At 38.8% G+C, this 19,790-nt stretch overlaps 1 protein-coding gene and 3 pseudogenes across 2 annotated transcripts; all 4 read right to left on the bottom strand.

The window, feature by feature from the left end:
• Positions 1–1,021: 1,021 nt before the first annotated feature.
• Positions 1,022–2,294, bottom strand: LOC149204663 (glutathione S-transferase U17-like). The gene is made up of 2 exons (XM_089394770.1): positions 1,883–2,294; positions 1,022–1,736 (listed from the first exon to the last, which is right to left on the bottom strand). The coding sequence occupies exons 1-2, from the start codon at positions 2,213–2,215 to the stop codon at positions 1,356–1,358; spliced, it is 714 nt and encodes a 237-aa protein (XP_089250896.1). The 5' UTR covers positions 2,216–2,294; the 3' UTR covers positions 1,022–1,355.
• Positions 2,295–6,590: 4,296 nt separating this feature from the next.
• LOC149204662 (F-box protein SKIP2 pseudogene) lies at positions 6,591–8,087 on the bottom strand (annotated as a pseudogene).
• Positions 8,088–16,621: 8,534 nt separating this feature from the next.
• Positions 16,622–18,118, bottom strand: LOC149204661 (putative F-box/LRR-repeat protein 8 pseudogene; annotated as a pseudogene).
• Positions 18,119–18,422: 304 nt separating this feature from the next.
• LOC149204660 (glycine-rich RNA-binding protein GRP1A pseudogene) lies at positions 18,423–19,124 on the bottom strand (annotated as a pseudogene). Its single transcript, XR_016253017.1, has 2 exons — positions 18,889–19,124; positions 18,423–18,641 (listed from the first exon to the last, which is right to left on the bottom strand). The product of XR_016253017.1 is annotated as a glycine-rich RNA-binding protein GRP1A pseudogene (transcript).
• Between the last annotated feature and the right edge of the window lie 666 nt (positions 19,125–19,790).

Raw genomic sequence — 19,790 nt, 5'->3', positions numbered from 1 at the left:
GTACCCTAGGGAAGTTCAAGGAGAACTATACATAGAATACTACATATGTTTCACACCCCAATTTCCATCGCAAGTAACAATCATAAAATAGTACAATCTTCACCTTTTCCATTAAGCTTGTTGTTTTAATATGCATGGCCCCTTTTTGTCAAATGACACTCATAGCCCATTTTCCATTAATTGAGAACCCATCCCATCGCTTAATAACTTAATATATAATCATAATATCACAACTTAAAAATATTTAATAGTTCGTAACTCAAATTCATTCCTTATATTTCTACTCGTATTTCATTATAAATTTCTAACTTCCCATACTCTTTTTTTAACTTAAAAATTATATATATATATATATATATGAAATGTCTAACATATAAATTTCAATATTAAATGATTTTGAAACTATGAAATTTATTGTGATGATAACCATTCTGATTCAGAAATATAGTAATCATAATCATTATCCGAAAATATACACATTCAAACACAATAAAACCTTCCATTAAAAATAATCAATAACCTTAAATTAAATCATGATCAACCACCTTAAATTAAGTCATAATCATTATACTAAAATATACACATTCAAAAAGATAAAACCTTCCATTAAAAATAATAATATATATGAAAAATTACACATTGAAAGTTACATCATATATGCAGATTCCTTTTTAATGAAATCCAACCGCACTGTAAATTTAATATTTCGCATTCCATATATGTATGAAGTCAAATATATCTCGAAAGTCGGTTGGAGAACTTGGTAAAGAATTCACATTCCATATGTGCAAAGTCAAATATTTCTAAAAAATTAGATAGACAACTTGATAAAGAGCTAAAGGTCACATATTACCAAACTTATGGCTCCGAGATAACTCACAATATTGAACCAACAACACAATTAAATGGTCCTGAGTACCATTCACATTCCGGATTGTTTTCAAAATGCGACAATGTCCCGTATAAAATTGCTCACAAGTTTTGAATTTTATGCAATACTTTATTCTGGCTATAAAGGGTCTTTCACAAAAATAATTGCATTTCATTCTGGTTTCTATTACATTCTGAATCAACGCTTGCTTTTCATTATGGTTTCTGTTACATTCTGAGTCAACACACATTGAACAGTGCAATGACAGCTACATTATCGGAGAGATTGACCAAAATCTTTTTCAGAATAAATCAATGCACATTGAACAGAAGAATGCTGGCCATAGTACCGGCGAGATGACCAAAAACATTATTCAAACTAATTAACGTAAGACAGCTACATTTGAAAAGCTGAATATGACCAGATGAATAAAAGGAAAAACACTATGAATAACGCTCCTCTTATAAGGCCGCCATGTTTTGCCCTAATTAGAAGTAGGTGGTGATATCATACTGGCTCTCCTAGTGGATATAAATTCCGCCTGCTTGGCCACATCGGGCATTACTTCTTTCACTCCATCGGATTTAAAGAATCGATCCATCCATGCGCTCAACAACGGCATTTTCTCTGGATCTATTAAAACGCTATCGGTAGCCTTCTCGAGGCCTTTAATAAACGCCGAAAGACCACCCAATGCGATGTCAATCAAGCCGATCTGATCCCCTCCAAAATACGCTTTTCCTGCGAAGCAGTGGTTGGTTCGCAGGGCTTCCTCTATCAACAGAAAGTTTGTAACACTATCTTCTACTGCTTTCTGTAGCTGCTCGCCTTGGCCAGTGAAAACTCCTCGCAGACAGGGAAAGAGCTGAGGGCACATATAACAACCATTATCAGCAATTGTTTACCGTATAAAAAAAACATAATTGGAACTTTCGAAGACACAAATAGCAGATAAGGAAAGGGTTGATAAGATATGACTGCACGGGATTCCTAATGAAAGAATTAAATTACCTTATCGTCTACAAAGGCAGCCCAGAAGCGAGCAATGGCTCGGTCATATGGATCTTCGGGCATAAGATTGGGAGCCTTATTGCCCCATCCCTCCTCGATGTATTGCACAATAATCATGGATTCACAAACAGGCTTTCCATTGTGGATAAGCACCGGAATCTTCTTGTGAACAGGGTTTGATTTCACCAGCAGCTCGCTCTTAGGATGCATACTCTCTTGGATGAACTCGTAATCGATACCTTTAAGAGCCAGGGCTATGCGAACCCGCACCACGAAGGGACTCAGAGTCGCACCTAACAGCTTTACTTGCCCCTTTTCTCCCTCGGTTGCCATTTCACTGAAAATGTATTTCGAATTTTATGAGTCTGCCTCTTCTATCTCGAATATGCTATTGCTAATTGCCCTCTTCTATCTCGAATATGCTATTGCTAATTGCCCCCGACTACTATATATAGGCATCGCACTACCAAGAGTCCCAACCTTGCACGAGACCGGGCACGAAAACTACTTAGCGAAACACCGACTAAAAATCCCATTAAAACTAAAAAGTATAGAGCGCAGACGTAATGCATGATTTCACTTTATCGTCATGGTCAAAACAATTTTCAAATTCTAGCTTAATTCTCAAGCAATTTTGAATCCAGTTTTTAGTCTTTTCGCTTTAATTTTTTCTTTAATTTGTGGGTCAGATTTGGTTGCCTGTCATGGGCAATATTGCCTCATAGATTTCGTCACAATCAGTGTTACACCAGGTCAAGACCGCTCTAGCACGTCAGATAAGTGCTCAGCGAAAATTACGGAGTCAAAAGAAATTTTAATTTTGATGTCTACCGGTTTTAAATTTTTTTGAAATAACATTATAAAATTCCCGCTGCTCGTCCGCCTGACATTTCTGAAAATCACATGAGATATATTATTCATATAGGCATGAAATCCTGGACCCTCAGACTGGGCATGTTCATGAATCCGTAATTTTTAACTTATTTGCGTCATCATCTCCATGAACCACTAAAATATATCAGTGGGCGACTTCACAGAAATTTAATGAACATCACATCAAGGTTGTACATTGATTTGAGTAAAGGCAATGGGCTGAATGATAATTAATATGCATCCTGCATTTTTATTGGCAGTTGTTTATAACGCGACTTTTTGAAAGCTTTTCCAGTCAGGAATTTATTGGAATCGCAAGTTTGATAGCTAGTTTCTGCACAATGAACGCGTCCCAGGGGTTTTCCAGAGTGCTGAATCCAAATATGTAGTTAAAAAACCATTTTAACTGCAGCAAATCAAGATTTAGCCTCAATTTCTTCCGCCGGATTCTGTCACCGGAATCTCCAAAAAGTCGCATTATAGACAACTCCTTTTTATTGCACCTTCCTGGAAACTCTGCAATAGGGATAACCTCTATTCATGGTCAAATGTCATTGATGCCCTTTAGAGTGAGTACTCATAACGATGCATGGACATTATAAATTTATTTTAAGCATTATAATTTTTGTTTTGTTTCAATTTCTGTGTTAAAATAACATAATTATTTTTGCATGAGGGGTTGGTTAAACCTAGAGAGTTAGTTAAGTTAACTAAGTCATTTAGTATTGAGTTAAGTGGAGTTAAATGATAGACCACTTTTAATGTGTGGTTGGTTACATCTCAAGATATTTTACATAAGTCACTAGTTTGAAAAGAATAAATATTTTTCACTGAGTTCATTGTAAGTATCATGTTTTGTGTGATCGATAAATAAAACCGCAACACATGTATTTTATGTGTGAATTTTATGCTTTATCTCTTCTATCTTTCCAATAAAATAAAATTACACAAAAAAAGAGAACAAATTAACAACAATCAAAAAAAATATATATATTTTTTCTCATAGTGTTTGAGCATTAACACACCCTACAATAATACTACACACAGCATTATAACACATTCCAGCTCACCTAAAAGCCCCATTAATCATCATCAACTTACAATTTGCATACACGGGCATCTCCCTGAAGTCTGTGGCGTTAGTGGACTAACGGATCACCATTGTGGAAGGCGTTAGCACGCTTTGCATCACAGCAGCAGATGCGTTAATAAACCAACGAACAAGTGGTTAGAGTTATAAAGTGGAGAGGTTATAAAGATTAGAAAGTGTTTTTTTAGGTGGAGTAGCGAACACGTGGTTTATATACGGATAGTTATAAAGCGGAGAGGTTATAAAGATTCGAAAGTGTGTTTTGTTATGTGGAGTGATCTATTTTAGGACGGAGTTAAAATTAGCATTTGCATTGTATAGCATTTGCACTGTATGTTGTAAAGGAGACGTCGTAAGACATAAATTGAAGAACGCAAATACAACAAAAAAATATTTTCATAAAGAATAAAAATACTTATAATGAATTTATTATTAGATATTCCTATATATTGCACTATATGTTAGCCTCACTAATTGTTTCCCTTTCTTAATGTAACCTTTCACCACTATGGTCACTATAATATCAAATACAATATGTGTCATAACCAAAAACCATTATGAAAGTCAAAATACTTATATGTCCCATATCCCATATAAACCATAATATACTTTGATCACTCTTGGAGAATTGCAAACCCTTCCAAAATGCAACTTCTAACCACTATTACCTTATAATCCTTAAGGGAATAACTCTATTATTAAGTAAACCATAGTGCAATATGATTTTTAACACAATGAATTCTAAAAATTATGACCCCTAGTACACTCTCATCATAAACACATTGTAACTCCTAAAATGTTACAAGACATAAACTTTAATACCTAACACGTTAACTATAACATTAAAACTATAACCTATATGTACTTAAATTGTCTTAACATAGTGAAGGTAAAGAAGAATCAAGTGTGGCTCTTCAAATTCAATCCCACGAGAAGTGGATATAAAAAATGTTGACTATTATGTAGAAGATATTTTCACTATTGATATTGACCCCAGAACCATTTTATGGGAGAAACCTATGGTAATGATGTTGATGGGTACTCATTATTCTCCGATTAAATGGTATAATGGTGGCCTACATTTTATAAATAATTTAAGGTCTTAATGTTTGTATCTGGAGCCCTTTTCAACTACTATGCTTTCACAACCTTAATTGTATGCATTTAAAATTTTAGAGATTAGTAAGTTCTTTTCTAATTTAACCCTAGATGCAATAACATTAAGGAATATATGCATTTAAAATTTTAGAGATTAGTAAGTTTTTTTCTAATTTAACCCTAGATGCAATAACATTAAGGAACAAATACATACGACATGAAGAGCATAGCCATAGGGGTTAGGGTTATGTTTGAAAAATACTGTCTTGATTGTTTAGACATTCTTGGCCCTAACAAGGCATATGAGATGAACATTTTTGGTGTTGTGGCAATCAACATGAACAACATAGGTGTAGGGTTCGGGTTATGTTTGAAAAATACTGTCTTGATTGTTTGGACATTCCTATCCCTAAAAGGGAATACGAGGAGATGAACATTTTTGGTGCTGTTGTTTTTTCAATATATAACAGCATTAACTTGTGTTATTTTATAACATCGAACAAAAACTCAGATGTAAGTAAAAGAATGAACCCAATCCTCCGCGCAGGAAGACAACACGTATATAGTGTGGATGAATCACAGCTCTTCTAAATTTTATGTTTGTAAAGAACACATAATAAGATCATATAATCTTTATATAGCATATAGAAGCCAACTGAAGAATATCCCGTCACATATGTGCTGCTTTATATTATTCAAGTAAATATCAATGCCCAAATTGTGAACAGTTGCCGAACATCAATCTGACCCTAGATGTTAAATGTATTGTATAGTTTTTCTGAGCAAATGCAAAGGCTAGTAAAAAGACAACTACTATTTCCAAAGAATGGTACGTGCAGATTTATAAGAAGAGGAAAAATAAGAATGGTACATAAAAATTTATAAGAGGAAAAATAGAAAAGTTGCCAAGCATATAACCTCTTCCCTAATAGTTAACAAACGCCATGAAGCAAAACATTTATGACAGGATTCATCTTTTCAGGCATTGAAATACCAGAGGCCAAGAAAACAGAGAGCATGAGATAGTATAGAAATTAGATAAATTAAGCATAGCCAAAACAATTCTACATGCACAGAGACAAGTGCAAAATGCACCTGAAACAAGTCAAAAATGTAATTAAGATTGTTAAAGATCACAAAACTAATGGAAACAGACCTAAATGCTGTAGCCAAAACTTTGAATGTCGGCTGACTGATTATACAAGGAAGAATCTTCAAAGACAGGAATTGCCTGCTTACTGAAAGATGGTGAAATGCACTGAGATGCATGGATCTATTCTGGAATTTAATTTTGTTTCGGGCATTGCAAGGAAGCCCTAAGATACATGACTGAGTTTCATAAACAAACAGTAGTGTTCTGGAAATACAATATGAGGTACTGGATTTCAAATTACATATTATAGATCTGATCAAACAGAACATGTACCTACAACAAGAAACAAAATAGGCTCTAACTTCAACATCATGTAGACCTGTTAGGAAATAATCCAGTTTGGAATAGAATATAAAGGTTTACAAAGATTGGCTACAAGAATTTCCGGATATTCATAACAGTCATGCATCCTAGAGGTTCTCTGCAAAGAGAGAATCATCAAAGGAAATCAATAAAATACAATAAGCATCCTTTCATATATCTATCTCAGAAACTTAACCATGAGACTGGCCACCAAAAAAAGACCCTCTGAGCAAATTGGAAGCTGTTGTGCCCAATTTTATCTTGATTAAGTGACCTCTGCTTCCGCATAGCACATGAGTTGATTCTCTAATGACTCTGTCATCCCCAAGCTGAAGAGACCTCCTCTGCTCATCCTCTCCTGTTGTCTATGAACCACCATCAACAACAACGATTAGAGAGGCTCTTTTTTTCTGAACCTGACAGACACTTTTGGATGTTACTGCTTTACACCTTTTCACCTTTAATTTTATAAGGCTAGGGCAGCCGCTGGCAATCGTCACAAGACCTTCATCAGATATTGGGCAATTTTTAATGCATAGCTTCTTCAATGCTATGAACTTACCTGAAATACAAGACATCTCCTTGTCCCCAACACTATCACTGTTGCAGAGTGCCATTCTTTCCAGCACAGGGCAATTGGAAGCCAAGGCACTCAAACTCTCAACCGAAATAGCAATGCCCATCAAGACAAGTTCTTGCATCTGATGACATTTGTTTGCAATGGACAGTAACCCTTCCTTGCCAATTCTTTTGGACTTGCCACTATCAAGGTGCACCTTTCTCAGTTTCCTACATCCATTTACAACTGCATAAATACCTCAATCAGGACAATCAGACACCCTGCTCATATAAAATACTTCCAGCTTTGAGCACTTTGAAACAACCATCAAAACTCTATCACCTAAATGCATGTTTTCAATTTGCAATTCCATCAGCTGTTGCAAGTTTCTAGTGCTGATTTCCAACAATTGATCCCAAGACCTTGAATTCCGTGATAAAATGAGCGTCCTTAGATACTTGGATCTTGATAATAGTGGGGAAAATAGCTGCCCGTTATAAAGATATTTAAGGCACAATCTTTGTAGCTTACCTTGCCCTGGCCCTATTCTTTCCGTTTGAAAATATAATCTTCTAAGTCTTTTAGCTGTAAGATCTTCCAGTTCATTGCAATTCTTAAGTATTGAGTTCAAACCCTTTGCTCCAAATCCACATGGCCCACATGAAAATATCTTAATAAGAACACATACAAGTGAGAAGGACTCTAGACCCTCATCAGTAATCTCGATGCATCCCTTCAGTTTGATCTTCTTGAGATGAGTGAAACTCTTTCCAATTAAATAAACTGCCTTGTTGTCAATACTGGGAAATTTTCTGGAGCATTTCAGAGCCAGAACAGTCACATGTTCAAATCTAGTGATCAGGGCTGGAAGCAAGGAGGAAAGCTCAGTTCAAGCAAGGAGAACTAGGCGTTGCCTGCTTTTCGATTCAATGAGGTGCCATCTACTGCAGACTAGGGAACAAGCATTTCGATCTTCGTTTGTGAGCTTTTGGAAAATCGAGGCCAAGCATTCATCCGGTAAATATACAATGAGATCCCGCTCTAGATACACACCAAACTGTTCGACCTCGTTATTCTCCAGAAAAAGGCCCATTGGTGGAGGAGCTAAAGAAGAGTTGGATTGACCCATCAGACCTAAGAACTCAATCAGAAAATATTCAATTAGCTTAAGAATAAGTTTATGGGTTAAAAAACAGAAGGAAACAAACAAATTTGATCTGAAATTGTGCTTGACCAATTCTAGAACACTCCCAAGACAAGGTGAGAACTTGGGTCCCTGAGATCTCGACTCCCTATGGAACTCTCCCAGGTGAAGCTGAGTCCCTCTAGAAGAACTCGGGTCCCTGATAAGCACAAGCATAGAGTTAGGTTTGAGCTGAGCTCTTAACTTGGAACTCTCCCAGGTGGAGCTGAGTCCCTCTAGAACGATCCCTGATAAGCACAAGCATAGAGTTCTGTTTGAGCTGAGCTCTTAACTTGTTTCCAGTTAAAAATATTGCCTTGATTGTTTAGAGTCTTAGACATTCCTGACTCTAAAAAGGCATACGACATGAACAACATAGCCATAGGGGTTAGGGTTATGTTTGAAAAATACCGTCTTGATTGTTTAGACATTCCTGGCCCTAACAAGGCATATGAGATGAACATTTTTGGTGCTGTGGCAATCAACATGAACAACATAGGCGTAGGGTTAGGGTTATGTTTGAAAAATACTGTCTTGATTGTTTGGACATTCCTGTCCCTAAAAGGGCATACAAGGAGATGAACATTTTTGGTGTTGTTGTTTTTTCAATATATAACAGCATTAACTTGTGTTATTTTATAGCATCGGACTAAAACTCAGATGTAAGTAAAAGAATGAACCCAATCCTCCGCGCAGGAAGACAACACATATATAGTGTGGATTAATCACAGCTCTTCTGAATTTTATGTCTGTAAAGGACACATAATAAGATCATATAATCTTTATATAGCATATAGAGGCCAACTGAAGAATATCCCATCACATATGTGCTGCTTTCTATTGTTCAAGTAAATATCAATGCCCAAATTGTGAACAATTGCCGAACATCAATCTGACCCTAGATGTTAAATGTATTGCAGAGTTTTTCTGAGCAAATGCAAAGGCTAGTAAAAAGACAACTACTATTTTCAAAGAATGGTACGTGAAAATTTATAAGAGGAGGAAAAATAAGAATGGTACATAAAAATTTATAAGAGGAAAAATAGAAAAGTTGCCAAGCATATAACCTCTTCCCTAATAGTTAACAAACGCCATGAAGCAAAACATGTATGACAGGATTCATCTTTTCAGGCATTGAAATACCAGAGGCCAAGAAAAAAGAGAGCATGAGATAGTATAGAAATTAGATAAGTTAAGCATAGCCAAAAAAATTCTACATGTACAGAGACAAGGGCAGAATGCACCTGAAACAAGTCAAAAATGTAATTAAGATTGTTAAAAATCACCAACCCAATGGAAACGGACCTAAACGCTGTAGCCAAAACTTTGAATGTCGGCTGACCGATTATACAAGGAAGAATCTTCAAAGACAGGAATTGCCTGCTTACTGAAAGATGGTGAAATGCACGAGGATGCATGGATCTATTTTGGAATTTAATTTTGTTTCGGGCATTGCAAGGAAGCCCTAAGATACATGACTGAGTTTCATAAACAAACAGTAGTGTTCTGGAAATACAATATGAGGTACTGGATTTCAAATTACATATTATAGATCTGATCAAACAGAAACATGTACCTACAACAAGGAACAAAATAGGCTCCAACTTCAACATCATGTAGACCGGTTAGGAAATAATCCAGTTTTGAATAGAATATAAAGGTTTACAAAGAATGGATACAAGAATTTCTGGATATTCACAACAGTCATGCGTCCTAGAGGTTCCTTGCAAAGAGAGAATCATCAAAGGAAATCAATAAAATACAATAAGCATCCTTTCATATATCTATCTCAGAAACTTAACCATGAGACTGGCCACCAGAAAAAGACCCTCTGAGCAAATTGGAAGCTGCTGTGCCCAATTTTGTCTTGATTAAGTGACCTCTGCTTCCGCATAGAACATGAGTTGATTCTCTGTTATGCTCTTAACCTGCAAGACGAAACCAGAATACAGAATATGCGAAGAAATATACCCAGAACATAGAATGGTGAGAAACAACAACAAGTATTTTATTATTCAGAAAGCAATGTTCACTTGCCTCTTCGAGGGGGAAACCTCCAATAGAGCAGAGCTCGATTACAAAATGAGACACGATGCTCCTTGTAGGGAGTCTCTATCCTTTATATATGACTCATACATGCAATACCATGGATCAATACCATGGTTCTTATTAATACCATCTATCTAATACCATGGCCCATTTGCAACTAACTGTGGTCCTGTCATTAATTGCGGGTTAACCACTTACAATTATTAATATGGGCTTTATTGACTCCTTACTTAACTATAACTATGACTCGATCCTACTACATAAATAAGGGGGTTAGGGTGGGACCCTAACATGCCCTCCCCCTTAAGAATAGCCTTGTCCTCAAGGCTGAAGCTGCGGAAACTACTGAAGAATAGTGGCTGGTTCCCAGGTTGCATCTTCCGGAGAGGTGTCTTTCCACTTGACGAGGACTTCCCTGATCATGCGGCCACGTAGGTGCCGTTCTCGTGTGTCTAGGACCTGTTCAGGTTGGAGCCAAATTGACCCTTCTTCATCCAATTCAGGTAGACTGGTTTGAATTCTGCAATTGTTCCCAATCACTTTCTTGAGGCATGAGACATGGAAAACTGGATGGATTTTTGCAGTGGGTGGCAAAGCTAGCTTGTAGGTCACTTCTCCAATGCACTGAAGTACTTGATATGGTCCGTAAAATTTTGGAGATAGTTATGACAACCCTTGTCTTTGAGTGAAGTTTGCTTATATGGTTGCAGCCTCAAAATACTTGATCCCCTTCTTAAAATTGGTGCTCTGAGCGATGCTGATCTACCTGCTGCTTCATGCGGTTTTGAGCTTGATGAATATTCTCTCTAAGATGGGCGAGCATGGATGGGCAAAGGTTGTAATATGCCTGGTGCTTTGACTATCTCCCCTTTGTGGCGTTGACAGACATCGCATTTCGCTACAAAAGTAAGGATGTCCTTTTTCATGCTTGTCCAAAAAAATGATCTTCTAGTGCGATCATATGTCTTCTGAAAGCCTGAATGTCCTGCAATGGGGGATGAGTGCAATTCTGCCAAAATGCGGCTTTTGAGGGTGGATGTTGGTGATATTACGACTCTGTCCTTGTAGCGAAGAATCTCATCCTGCCACGAGTAGCCCTTGGTGGAATTTGGATCCGCCTGCAATTGAGTAATGAGTTGGGAGAGCCAGGGATGTGAAAACCATTCCTTGCGAGCCTCTTCAATCCATTCTGGAATGGGAAGGGAAATTGCGAGCAGGGTACTTTCCTCGTCAAATTGGTGAGATAATGCATCTACTACACTATTTTCACGCCCTTTCTTGTAAATGATCTCATAATCATATCCCAGCATTTTGGTGAGCCATTTATTTTGTTGTGGGGAGGATAGGTGTTGCTCCAAAAAATATTTAAGACTATGATGGTCTGTGCGGATTTGGAAACGTCGCCCCAGTAAGTAAGGTCGCCAGGTATCTACTGCATGTAAGATGGCCATCATTTCCTTCTCATAGGTAGATTGTCCCAGATTCCTCCCACTTAGTTGTTGGCTTGTGAATGCCAAGGGTCGACCTTCCTGCATTAAGACCGCCCCAATACCCGTACCCGAAGCATCACATTCAATGACAAAAGATTTGGTGAAATCAGGTAGTGCTAAGACTGGAGTGGAACACATGGCATTTTTGAGAGCTGTAAATGCCTGTTGTGCATCATCATTCCAGAAGAAAGAATTTTTCTTGAGGAGTTGAGTGAGGGGCTTCGCAATGCAACCATAATTGCGGACAAATTTGTGATAATAGCCTGTGAGACCCAAAAATCCTCTCAGGATCTTCAAGGTCTTAGGTTGAGGCCAATCCTACATTGCCTGGATCTTTTTGGGGTCCACCTTGACACCTTCACGCCCCACAATGTGGCGCAAATACTCAACTTATTCCATGCCAAAAGAACATTTGGACATCTTAACAAATAATTTATGCTTGCGGAGCAGTTGCAAGAGCAGATCTACGTGCTGAAGTTGTGCGGCCCAAGTGTAACTATAGATGAGGATGTCATCGAAGAAGACAAGGACAAATTTCCTAAGATATGGTTTGAGAAGGTGGTTCATAAGGCTCTGAAAAGTAGATGGGGCATTACAAAGACCGAATGGCATGACCAGGAACTCATAATGGCCTTCATGAGTTTTGAAAGCAGTCTTTGGAATGTCAACTTCCTTCATGCGAATTTGGTGGTAGCCTGAGCGAAGATCCAACTTAGTGAAGAATTGAGCCCCATTGAGTTCATCCAGCAAATCATCAACAACTGGGATGGGAAATTTATCTTTGACTGTCAACTTATTGAGGGCCTTGATGTCTGGACACATCCACCATTCCCCATCTTTCTTGAGCACCATGACCACCGGTGATGAATAAAGACTAATGCTGGGATGAATGACACCTGCTTCCAAAAGTTCCTTGATTATTTTTTCTATTTCATTCTTTTGGGTGAACGGATATCTGTATGGGCGCACATTTGGTGGTTGGGCCCCTGGAACCAAGGTGATGCTATGATCATGTTCCCCTTGCGAGGGTGGAAGCTCATGAGGCTTGTTAAAGACTAGCAGATGGTTATTTAAAATCTGTTGCATCTCAGGATGAATCAACAGAGAATTGGGTTCGACGACCTGGATGGCATTAAATTGAGCTATAACTCCATGATGGCCCTTTTTTAGCAATTTTTCCATCCTATGTGAGCTGATGATAGAGGGAGCTCCCGCCTGGAGTCCACGGAGGGTATGTGTGGAGTTGTTTTGCTTAAAGCTCATATATAACTCCTAGAAATCCATTGTGATTGGCCCAAGAGTGCGAAACCATTCAGCACCGAGGACAATGTCGCACCCTCCCATGTGTATGGCAAACATGTGGGTCTTCAACTGATAATCCCCCATTTGAAGTTTGACATTTTCACAGCGCCCTTCACATTTCATTGTTCCCCCATCCGCAATTTGGACTTGGAAGTTAGAAACTGCTCGTACAAAAAAATGCACCGCTTCCGCGACTTTTTGATGGATGAAATTATGTGTACTTCCACTATCAATCAAGACTACTACTGGGCGATGTTTAATAAAACCTCTGATTTTGAGAGTTTGAGGTGAAGAAATCCCTGCCAAAGCATGCAACAAAATAACTGGTTCGTCAGGGACATTGTCCTTCTGGTTGCCCTCTTCTACCTCCTCCGGTTCCTCAAGTGGTGGGGTTTCCTCTAATGAGTTGTAATCAGTGGCATAAATTTGAAAAAATTTAGGCTCCTTGCATTTATGACCTGGCAAGTATTTTTCATCACAGTAGTAACATAATCCCTGCTTTCTTCTTTCGGCCATTTCTGCAGGTGACACCTTTTGAACCTTAAGTGTTTGAGTCGTGCTGTGAGCCTGTGGGGGGCGACCCTTGGCGGTGAAATTTGGGCGAATGGACTGGGCTGCTAACGCACGTTCCACGTTACAAGCTACCTTGCAAGCCTCCGACCATGTGGGAGGGTGGTGTAGTCGGACGTGGGCTTGTATGGCCTCTTTAAGACCGCTGATAAAACATTCTGTGTAGAATGCATCTGGGAGATCCCTAGTGCAGAAAGCTAAGGCTTCAAAGGCTGTAACATATTCATCCACTGTGCCAGTCTGTCAGAGCTTAGTGAGACGACCCAAAAAAGAAGATTCCTGGTCAAAGCGCTCTGTAAGAGCTTTTTTGAAGGTGGCCCAAGTCATAAAACTTCCATTGCAACGTTGATGCCATTCCCACCATTGCCATCTTTCATTGTCCAAGTACATGCTCCCCACCATAAGCTGAGTCTCATTATCTAAGATGTTATTTAGATTGAAATACTGCTCCATTTGTGCTACCCATGTGGGCGGGTGAGAACCATCAAATTTATGCATATCCATCTTGGGAGGTCGCGGATAGGATTGTTGGTGGGTGCCCCAGAGGTGAAGAGAGCGGCTAGACTCACCCTCACTATGTCCATTGCCAATATACACCTCCTCGCGGGCTTCCTCCTTGCCCTTAGAGAGTGTGTCAGTTAGTTTGTCAAGCTAAGCTTGGATGGCTTGCAAGGATTGTTCAAGTTTGTCGATCTTCTCATTGGCCATAGCTTGAGCTCTAGTTTCTACCATGCACCGATCCGATGTATTTGAAATTTGGGACCGCCCGAATTTTTTTTCACTAACAATTGAATGGTACCACCTTGCTCAGCTCGTCGTCCTGATTCTTATGGGCTATATCACTAATAAGCGCCCCGGGGGGTCTCAGAGAATTTTATTTATTTATTATTACTTTTTTTTTTTTTTTTTTTCTGAATACTGTAGTAGTTGAATCCCCAAAATGTCAATGCTGCCAAAAGTCCTGCGAAAATCATGCCCCGGTATAGGAACCCCACACAACTACTCAGATCTGGTGGATCTGAGAGATTTGAATGGCTGATCGGATAGCTCTGAGCGGTGGCACTGATTGCTGCTGCGGATCTAATGGATCTAATATATTGGAAAGGCTGGTCTTCTAACTCGGAACTGCGGGACTGATGTGTGCTGCTACTGCAACCCCACTTGCAAGATCTGATCTGGCAGAGATTATGCGTGATCCCGAGATAGAAAAGGGGACTATGGTCTTGAGGAGTGTCAGGTGCTACAGATCACAATATACGTAAGGGTCTGACAGTAGTACTTGGCCTAATGTTTCAGGTCTCTAACTAAGGAGGATCAACCGTACCCTTAGCCGTACAACTCGACTACCCTATCGTACGGGCGAGTAATCTCTCCAAGTGTTGTTCTCAGTGTACTGTCATAGCAAGATGGCCAACGGTTTATCTATGGCGAGGTTTCAAAGGAGCTAGGGGGCTTCCGATATACCCAGAGGGTACTTGGAAGACAGTCCGTGCACGGTTCTGTCTAATGCGCTACTACTCGAAGGGGTACCCACAGGGGTTACAAGGGAGTCCAACAAGCGTGACCACCTCTTGTATTTCCTGCGTGCATCCCTCCCAAAATCTGCAGGTTTATGCGCTCAACGACAGATCCCATGGTTTAAAGACGCCGGAACACGTCTCTAGCCAAATTTTTTTTTTGCTAAGAAATGGAGATCCCACCGGCCCTGGAAAGAGCTCTGATACCACTTGTTATGCTCTTAAACTGCAAGACGAAACCAGAATACAAAATATGTGAAGAAATATACCCAGAAAATAGAATGGTGAGAAACAACAGCAAGTATTTTATTATTCAGAGAGAAATATTCACTTGCCTCTTCGAGGGGGCAACCTCCAATAGAGCAGAGCTCGATTACAAAATGAGACACGATGCTCCTCGCTGGGAGTCTCTATCCTTTATATATGACTCATACATGCAATACCATGGATCAATACCATGGTTCTTATTAATACCATCTATCTAATACCATGGCCCATTTGCAACTAACTGTGGTCCCGTCATTAATTGCGGGTTAACCACTTACAATTATTAATATGGGCTTTATTGACTCCTTACTTAACTATAACTATGACTCGATCCTACTACATAAATAAGAGGGTTAGGGTGGGACCCTAACATTCTGTAATGACTCTGTCATACCCAAGCTGAAGATACCTGCTCTGATCATCCTCTCCTGATGTCTGTGAACCACCATCAACAACAACGATTAGAGAGGCTCTTGTTTTCTGAACCTGACAGACACTTTTGGATGTTACTGCTTTACACCTTTAATTTTATAAGGCTAGGGCAGCCGCTGGCAATCATCACAAGACCTTCATCAGATATTGGGCAATTTTTCATGTATGACAGGATTCATCTTTGCAGGCATTGAAATACCAGAGGCCAAGAAAAAAGAGAGCATGAGATAGTATAGAAATTAGATAAATTAAGCATAGCCAAAAAAATTCTACATGTACAGAGACAAGTGCAGAATGCAACTGAAACAAGTCAAAAATGTAATTAAGATTGTTAAAAATCACCAACCCAATGGAAATGGACCTAAACGCTGTAGCCAAAACTTTGAATGTTGGCTGACCGATTATACAAGGAAGAATCTTCAAAGACAGGAATTGCCTGCTTACTGAAAGATGGTGAAATGCACTGAGATGCATGGATCTATTCTGGAATTTAATTTTGTTTCGGGCATTGCAAGGAAGCCCTAAGATACATGACTGAGTTTCATAAACAAACAGTAGTGTTCTGGAAATACAATATGAGGTACTGGATTTCAAATTACATATTATAGATCTGATCAAACAGAAACATGTACCTACAACAAGAAACAAAATAGGCTCTAACTTCAACATCATGTAGACCTGTTAGGAAATAATCCAGTTTGGAATAGAATATAAAGGTTTACAAAGAATGGCTACAAGAATTTCTGGATCTTCACAATAGTCATGCGTCCTAGAGGTTCCTTGCAAAGAGAGAATCGTCAAAGGAAATCAATAAAATACAATAAGCATCCTTTCATATATCTATCTCAGAAACTTAACCACGAGACTGGCCACCAGAAAAAGACCCTCTGAGAAAATTGGAAGCTGTTGTGCCCAATTTTGTCTTGATTAAGTGACCTCTGCTTCCGCATAGCACATGAGTTGATTCTCTAATGACTCTATCATCCCCAAGCTGAAGAGACCTGCTCTGATCATCCTCTCCTGCTGTCTGTGAACCACCATCAACAACAATGATTAGAGAGGCTCTTTTTTTCTGAACCTGACAGACAATTTTGGATGTTACTGCTTTACACCTTTTCACCTTTAATTTTATAAGGCTAGGGCAACCGTTGGAAATCGTCACAAGACCTTCATCAGATATTGGGAAATTTTTAATGCATAGCTTCTTCAATGCTATGAACTTACCTGAAATACAAGACATCTCCTTGTCCCCAACACTATCACTGTTGCAGAGTGCCATTCTTTCCAGCACAGGGCAATTGGAAGCCAAGGCACTCAAACTCTCAACCGAAATAGCAATGCCCATCAAGACAAGTTCTTGCATCTGATGACATTTGTTTGCAATGGACAGTAACCCTTCCTCGCCAATTCTTTTGGACTTGCCACTATCAAGGTGCACCTTTCTTAGTTTCCTACATCCATTTGCAACTGCATAAATACCTCGATCAGGACAATCAAACACCTTGCTCATATAAAATACTTCCAGCTTTGAGCACTTTGAAACAGCCATCAAACCTCTATCACCTAAATGCATGTTTTCAATTTGCAATTCCGTCAGTTGTTGCAAGTTTCTAGTGCTGATTTCCAACGACTGATCCTAAGACCCTGAATTCCGTGATAAAATGAGTGTCCTTAGACACTTGGATCTCGATAATAGTGGGGCAAATAGCAGCACGTTATAAATATCTTTAAGGCTCAATCGTTGTAGCTTACCTTGCCCTGGACCTATTCTTTCCATTTGAGCATCTAATCTTCTAAGTCTTTTAGCTGTAAGATCTTCCAGTTCGTTGCAATTCTTAAGTATTGAGTTCAAACCCTTCACTCCAAATCCACATGACCCGCATAAAAATTTCTTAATAGGACCACACAAAAGTGAGAAGGACTCTAGACCCTCATCAGTAATCTCGATGCATCCCTTTAGTTTGATCTTCTTGAGATGAGTGAAACTCTTTCCAATTAAAGAAAGTGCCTTGTTGTCAATACTGGGAAATTTTTTGGAGCATTTCAGAGCCAGAATAGTCACATGTTCAAATCTAGTGATCAGGGCTGGAAGCAAGAAGGAAAGCTCAGTTCGAGCAAGGAGAGCTAGGCGTTGCTTGCTTTTCGATTCAATGCGGTGCCATCTAATGCAGACTAGGGAGCAAGCATTTCGATCTTCATTTGTGAGCTTCTGGAAAATCGAGGCCAAGCATTCATCCAGTAAATATACAATGAGATCCCGCTCTGGATACACACCAAACTGTTCGACCTCATTATTCTCTAGAAAAAGGCCCATTGGTGGAGGAGCTAAAGAAGAGCTGGATTGACCCATCAGACCTAAGAAGTCAATCAAAAAATATTCAATTAGCTTAAGATAAGTTTATGGGTTAAAAAATAGAACGAAACAAACAAATTTGATTTGAAATTACGCTTGACCAATTCTTAACCGCCTAACAAAGGGAAAGCTAGATATTTTCGACAAAAACCTAAATTCTTAGAATTGATGTAACAGTTCCTAACAGTCCAACAAATGAAAACCAAGAATTTTTATATGGTGAATCTCGAGGAGAAGTGCGTGCAAACTCCGGCAGCGAGAGAGATTGAGGTGTGGGAGATTTGTTAAGAACCCAAAAGAATCAATCAACAACTTCATATTTGGGCATCTTAGGTGCAGGTATTGTAGTGAGGACAAAGGAGAGAATTCCTTTGGTAAAGTTTTGAGATGAATCAAATCTGACATACACTTCACCACAATCTTTTCGATGTGCATCGATGGCGCCCCTCATCGATTGCTCGTCGTTGAAGGTCACGAAGCCGAATCCACAAGATCTACCGGTTTCCCGATCACTTATAATCTGCAGAAAACAAATCCAGAGACAAACCCTTAGAAAAGAACTTTATTCGTCAAACCCAAAACCCTGAAGCAAACCCTAGTTTTGAGAAACCCTCAAAAAATGATTAAATCTGTGAAAATTCAAAACCCAAAAGCAAACCCTAATAAAACCTATCAAATTCAAACCCCAAAAATAATAAACCCTATTTATGAAAAAATGGACATGACCATGAGAATTCGAGAGATTAATATACAAATAATGGCTTTACCTTGGATTCCACGACTTCGCCATAGGGGCTGAAAGCCTCCTGCAGGCTTCTGTCATCAGTAGACCATGCAAGACCTCCAATGAAGCATCGGAACTCAACATCTGCTGAAGCCATCTTCTCAAAGTGAAGTTTAAGAAAACTTGACAGAACAAGAGAGAGCAAGAAACCACTAACACAGGACCAGCTCCAGGACCGGAACTGAAAACGAACAGAACCAATACGAACCAGGGATAGACCACCCCATAAACAAGTGAGAAAGTAGGGTTTGGGCTAGACAGGAATGGCGCACGCTAATATGGGCCTTAGATTTGGAGTGAGGCATGACAACTGTAAACCGTTTCTGCAACGAATTGGTAACCACCTTGATCGAACGACTGAACCTTTTGCAATCGTCTAACATATAATCTTGTGGTGCACAAGATGACAGGTGTGTAGAGAGGGGAGTTCATTTCAGAGGGAAACACCTTACAACGTAATTAAAAAAAAAGTTTGACCCATAAAAGGTTTGAGTTTGTTAAGTTTTTTAATTCATAAAGGGGTATTATAAAGGTTTTATTGTTTTATATATAGAAAGAATTTTTTAAAAGAATCTTTTTTTATATAAAAAATATTTAAGAGCTTTTGAAAAACTTTTTTACAGAATAAAAAATTTAGGGTTTTTATTTAAAGAGTATTTTTTTGAAAGAAAGTTTTACAGAGCTTAAAAAGGAAAATTTTAGGGTTTTTCAAAGAATTTTTTTGGAGAAATATGGTTTTATGAAATTTCGAGCCCTAGTTCCCACCGTTTATAGGGAAAGTTTATGATGTGTGGGCCATTAAGATGGCGACCACTTTGCAAGCACATGATATTTGAGATTATGTCCAGTTTGAGTTTTCAAAACCTAAGGATGAAGAAGAAGCAT

The sequence above is a fragment of the Pinus tabuliformis genome, chromosome 1_2 (assembly GCF_031772625.1).
Source record: "Pinus tabuliformis cultivar Carrire ecotype Pingquan chromosome 1_2, CPIR1, whole genome shotgun sequence".
Taxonomy (NCBI): domain Eukaryota; kingdom Viridiplantae; phylum Streptophyta; class Pinopsida; order Pinales; family Pinaceae; genus Pinus; species Pinus tabuliformis.
Note: the sequence above shows the minus strand (reverse complement) of the source record. Positions and strands in the feature narration are given on the sequence as shown.

What these genes read in the sequence shown, in the direction of transcription:
- LOC149204663 (XM_089394770.1), bottom strand. Translation starts at nt 2,215, where the DNA reads ATGGCAACCGAGGGAGAAAAGGGGCAAGTAAAGCTGTTAGGTGCGACT. An exon ending in CTGCCTTTGTAGACGATAAG is followed by an intron (nt 1,737 to 1,882) that starts GTAATTTAATTC and finishes ATGTGCCCTCAG; the next exon opens with CTCTTTCCCTGTCTGCGAGG.